Source organism: Solea solea, chromosome 1 (assembly GCF_958295425.1).
Source record: "Solea solea chromosome 1, fSolSol10.1, whole genome shotgun sequence".
In the NCBI taxonomy this organism is placed as follows: Eukaryota; Metazoa; Chordata; class Actinopteri; order Pleuronectiformes; family Soleidae; genus Solea; species Solea solea.
Genome location: NC_081134.1, coordinates 23,360,048 through 23,365,653, shown reverse-complemented (window position 1 = coordinate 23,365,653; position 5,606 = coordinate 23,360,048). Strand labels below are relative to the sequence as shown.

The 5,606-nt window shown below is 37.6% G+C and overlaps 1 protein-coding gene across 2 annotated transcripts; it reads left to right on the top strand.

Moving 5' to 3' along the window:
- The first annotated feature begins 413 nt into the window (after window positions 1-413).
- Window positions 414-4,849, top strand: LOC131471401 (protein Niban 2-like). Of its 2 annotated transcripts, none has more exons than XM_058647941.1 (3): window positions 414-530; window positions 3,968-4,072; window positions 4,557-4,849. In XM_058647941.1, exons 1-3 carry the CDS (start codon window positions 513-515, stop codon window positions 4,692-4,694), a joined length of 261 nt encoding a protein of 86 aa, XP_058503924.1. In that variant the 5' UTR covers window positions 414-512; the 3' UTR covers window positions 4,695-4,849. The 2 variants fall into 2 exon arrangements, with proteins under 2 accessions (XP_058503924.1, XP_058503915.1); XM_058647932.1 differs by having other exon boundaries at window positions 3,968-4,123.
- The last annotated feature ends 757 nt before the right edge of the window (window positions 4,850-5,606 follow it).

Sequence of the window (5,606 nt, the reverse complement as noted above, 5' to 3'; positions counted from 1 at the left end):
CCATACTATGATATCCCTAAAATACACCCACATCATTTTAGCTTCAGATATTGATTGAATTGTGTGTTATATGATAATGAAAAATGTTGATATTCCCTGACAGTGGAAAATAACTTCACCTACACCAAATTTGAAGCAATTTGCATCAACACAGCCAAAGATATCCTCAAAAAAAAATCCAAAAGCACAAAGAATGCAGAGGATTAATCTGTAATGTTTTTATTACAAAAAATCTTGGAAGCGAACATTTCTGCCATGCATGTATGGTGAAACAAAGGGGCAGTTTATTTCAACTACTACTGTAGCTTTAAGATAATTATCGACCATCATCACACTCCAACGCAACGTAGTTCCCCACCACAGCAGCAGCGGATTAATATCCAAAACGTGAACAGGTTACTGTCTGCTCAGCAGGTGGATGAACATGTAATGGAGTTGCAGCATCAGTCGCTGACCAAGGAATTACTGGGGAAGTTGGTGGTAGAGGGAGGCTATTGACATGTCACAGCAAGATGCTCAAAAATGTAGAGGTAAGTGAAATTTTACATTATAATGAGCTAAACAGCAGGCCAGGTGGCTAAAGAGTTATTGCTAAAATGTGTTCGTTAATTACAGTAACTACGTCTTTTCACTCATTGAAAATACATACATACACATGTATTTAAACACACATACACGCATTAATCGAAATATAGTTAATAATAATATATGCACATGTAAATGTTCCATGCTCTTTTTTTTTTCTTTTTCGCTTTGCTGTTTTTTGCGAAAGTTTAGTGTTTAAATGCAGATGGTGTTGTCTGCGACGTTACACGGGAGCCAGACTTTCTGTCTGAACAGTTCCACTGTGAGAACCGATGTCCTCTCACCCGGACCCGCAGCTGCAAAGCTCCCGTTTTCGCGGAACCGCTTGCTGTGTTTCGGCTGCGTCTTCGGTTGTGAGGACTGTGGGTCACATTGCTGATCTGTTCAGAGAGCTTCGCTGGTGCTGCTGCTGCAGGTATCCTGTCTATTTAACAAGTAGGCTATACACTAAATCTATCCCTCTATTCTTAAAAATTAAGTCCACTCTGAATGTTGATACAGTGTGGGTGTTGTAATTATTATTATTTTTTATGACAGTCTTTTCCATTCTTACAACGCACAGTTAACGTGACTGGATTCTGCTTCATCCGGGGAAAGAGGTTGACCCTCAGGCTTTGGACACCTACAGTATTTAGTTGATGACAAACTGTTTCCTTAACCCTCAGGCTTCATTATGATTAATTTCCACTGTGTTAGTGCATATGGCACACTTTCTTGTAAGAAGGTCTCTTGGCAAATTGGAATTCAAATGAAAACATTTTATTAATAGATCAATAGAACACTGAACATTGTTTTCACAATACACTTGAGTGTATGGCAGGAATGTTCACTCCCAAGAATTGTTGTCATAAAAGATTAATACTTTTGTCCTGCATCAGTCCTCCTCAAAACCACCAAATATTCAATCATTTCCATATTACAAATGACCTCTTTTCAAATTATGAGGGGAGGGAGTACATGTTTTATCTGATGCTACACAAAACTAACAATGCTTCAAAGTTAATATTGTGGGTAATCTTTGACATATTCAAGACTGATTAAAAAAAAATCTCCCAGCCACCCAACATTTGTCATATGTGTTGCCAGTACAACCCATGAAATGCTCATTTGTACTTGTCAGGAAGTCACTGCAGCTCTGACCTTGTAACCTAAATATGTTTCTGCTTCAAAATCACTTTGTTTCATACATGAGGCTAATGTCTGGCAGATTATACCAATCTTAGCCAATCTTCATCACTAAGTTTTATGTTAAATCCTGATTCCCATCTTTTTTTTTTATGTATTTTGTAGCATTTTTTTATATAGTCCCAATATAATTCTAATTGTGGTTTCTTTGTATGCATTGATTATGATGATCTGGATCACACTATTCACTTCTCAGGAGGAGTCCACCCTGGTCTCTTTCATATAGTAGTCTCTAAGTTGCAGGAATCCACAGAATTCATGATTGATTATCTAAATCCTTTTTTTCTGTCATATTTTGGAAACTCTCAAGCTGTCCATCTTTCACCATAACACACCATGCTGTGATTCCCTTTGTTGTCCACTGTTTAAATCCTATATCGTACCTAGTCGGTGTAAAATTGCTATCCTATTCAATAAATTAGTGTCTTTCTGTATCTTATATTTTTTTATTATGCTGAACCATATTTTGTATGTGAACATCGTGATTGTGTCTATTTGGTTTTAAATCTTCTTGTATGTTTCTTTATCCCCAATTATATTCTGTACTGGGTTTTCTCCAAACTCTTTTTCTATTTCATTTCACTGTGTCTGGTTTGCACCAACCTACAATATATCTCAATTGGGCCGCATGGTAGTATTCCTTTAATTTTGGAAGTCTCATCCCTCCTTCTTCTTTTGGCAGCTGGAGAGTTTCCAGTCTTATTGTGGATCTTTTGCCACCCCAACTAAATTTTGATATCATTTTATTCCATCTCATAAATTGGGGTTTGGGGGACCTCTACTGGTAGGGCTTGGAATAGGTATAAGGGTCAGGGTCAGCGAGTCGGCGGCACCCCGCTTTACCCGCAGGCTGTAGCAGAGAGCCCCCCTTACAGCAACAACTTTGGCTCTTTCTCTCCCACTCCTGAATTCCCCGCTCCAGAGCCTGATGATGATCATGAAACACCTTTTGTAGAGGTAGAGAAAAAGAAAAGAAAAGCTTGTAGTATAAGTTATAAAATGACGACAAACCCACACCATAGCTTCCCCCCAAACATTTATGACCTCACCCAAAGTTTCATCTTGGAATGCCCATGGCATCCAATCAAATTCTTTTAGAGCCCAACAAATTGAATTCTTGTTGAAAACTGACTTTGACATATTATGTTGTCAAGAACTGAGACTGAACACAAGTAAAGAGTAAAGGTATCCAGCATGTGGAACAAAGGTCTAAGTGTAATTTCTATTGGCGAAAGTAAAGCTGATGGTGGGATCTTTTTTCTAAAACTGGTGATGTCACTATTATTCGTAAAACGAATGAATTCCTAATTTAATTCCTTGTAGATTGCTCATGTTGGATTGTTTTTACCGAGGAGAAAAAATACGAATGATACACATGTACACCTCTCATGAGAGAACAAACATTTTTCAACTTTTTAAAAGACTTAAAGAACCGCTATTGGTCGGATACAAAATTATTTTATGTGGCGACTTTAACACTGTCATCGATGTAAACGACAGAGTGAGCTCTAAAGTCTTGAAACTCAGCTCTGACGGTAATCGCTTGACTCAATTCAATTCTTATGTAGACTAATTGTGATCTTAACAAGTCCTGGCAAATTAAAGTAGGCACAAGCACCATGACGTCCAATCTGAAGCAGCATCCTGCAATTTGTCTTCTTATGTCATCACTTTTTTTCAAAGGATGTATGTTACAGTATTTTAAATAAAATACACATAATGTAAATATATTGGTACAAAATATGAAGGAATTTTTATCATCTCCAGAAAAGAGCATATTTTGTATTTTAAATATGTATTTTTTTAATACATGTATCAGAAATACTATATGGGAATAATGGGAACATCCCTGCTTAGAGATCTTACGTGAAGGTTGAAAATTGTGTTGCTTTAAATAAAACCCATAACATGAGAAAATAAATTGAAGCACAAGATATAATGATTATGTATAGAAAATGCACTCTGATTTTCGCAGTTGAAGCACAAGAATCTGGATCTTTACAAAACAAATGTTATCTATCCGCAATTCCTATACTCCTATTCCAGATATGTTTGTGATTTAAACAGCATTTGTCTAGTGTAACATTAGTGATACTTTTGCAGTAGTATATTTATTGTGAGACACAATTATACATTTTTCCCAAATCTGTCCATGCCTCATCCATCTCTTCCTCTCCCTTCTTGTCTTCCTCCTCAGCACATGGAGAAGATCGCCATGCTGGCTTTCCATCCAGTTAAGATGCACAGCTGCTATGAGAAGGAGGTGAACCTGAGCCTTGAGGGTCTGCAGCAACAGTTTGACGTGAGCAGCCCGTCAGTGTTTGTCCAAAGGGCCCAGATCCCCATGAGAGAGGTGAAACCTCAACTACTGACTAACCAGTCTAATTCGGGTTATTGGTTAACTGGTTAACACAATGGGAAGTTTCTATGAGAGCTAATCATTTTATTGACACTCATTTTATTTCTTGATCATTTTCCTACACTGTAGCTCCTGTTTGACTAGAGTTTGTCAAATAGTTGGATGATGAGGTTCTGACTGTGGCATTGATCAAGGACACAGTAGAACTAAAGGCGAACATCTTTTGGCGGTTTGATAACTCAGTGGACAGTTAAACAGATATAGTTGTCTACAGACATGCCACAATACAGACTGTGGAACTGGGTGTAGTACATTATCATATATTATCATTATTTCATGGGATATTCCTATATGAGTCAGTTTGTCTGGTGTTACATGCATGTATGTCACAAAGTTAGGTACAAAACTACAAATTGTGTTTTACTAGATGTTTGAGCAGATCCTTCATCAGAGTCTCGAGTCTCAGGGTACAGAGGAGCTGTGTAAGATCATCCAGCACTGCCAGGACAGAGTCATTAAGGTAATACACAAAGAAAACAGGCTTGTGCATCAAATTCTTGCATAACATCTACATTAATATCTAATAATATTACATCTGGCATACTCCAGCCCTGGGAGTGAAACTTTTGGTCTGGCCTTGTTTTAGTGTTAATGAAAATTCAGGTTCACCTTTATCAATTTATTAATTTTTTAACAAAGAGTCCAGGATACCGGGCAATATCCCAGCTTAATCCCTTCTGTGCATGGTCCTCTGATATGTTCAAGCCTCAACTTGCCAGCTCCATGTTTATTTTTATTATATCAGAAAGTATGAGTGTGTGGATGAGCTAACTCATGCTTTTGAAGCATGATGATGGTCGCCACAGCGGTCGTCTTCCAGATAGAGATTAGATAGAAAATAAAAACTCCAAACTCAAGGAATAAACACTTGACTTTTGCGAGAACAGGTGAACGTCACATAGTGTACCCTGAGACATTATTGCTCTGGACCATAATCATCAGTTGGACTGATAAGAGATTGCCGGCATCTTGTGAAATGTGCCAGTACACAAATAAAAGTGCCGGTTCTGTGTACTGGACAGTACCGGGCCACTTCTAGTTAATAATTGTACTGTAGTGACAGTGATGGTATTTTATGTACACTTAATGTCTCTTATGTGATCTTATTCTTTAACAAACAAGTGCACAATAAAAATTCACTGGGAATTCTAAACAGCACATTGCAATTTCTTCAATTATTTTCAAAGTATTGATCAGTAATACAGTGAAAATGAGCGGAAATATTAATATTTGCTTTGCAAGTCAATTTAAGGTGTGCGCCCCTAAATGTTTTGCTTGCTCTCCTAAAATGTTCAGTTTACACCCCTACTGTGCTCCTTGTAAAACGTTAGTCAGATGCCCTCCAAACATTGTTCTAAAGGGTTTATGTTCTTAGTTCCTCTTCAGTAGAGGTGCATGTCCACAATGTAAAAAAACC

Bases quoted from the DNA above. Each gene is read 5' to 3' on its own strand.
- LOC131471401 (XM_058647932.1), top strand. The intron at 4,124-4,556 runs GTGAAACCTCAA...GTGTTTTACTAG, and splicing joins CCCAGATCCCCATGAGAGAG to ATGTTTGAGCAGATCCTTCA.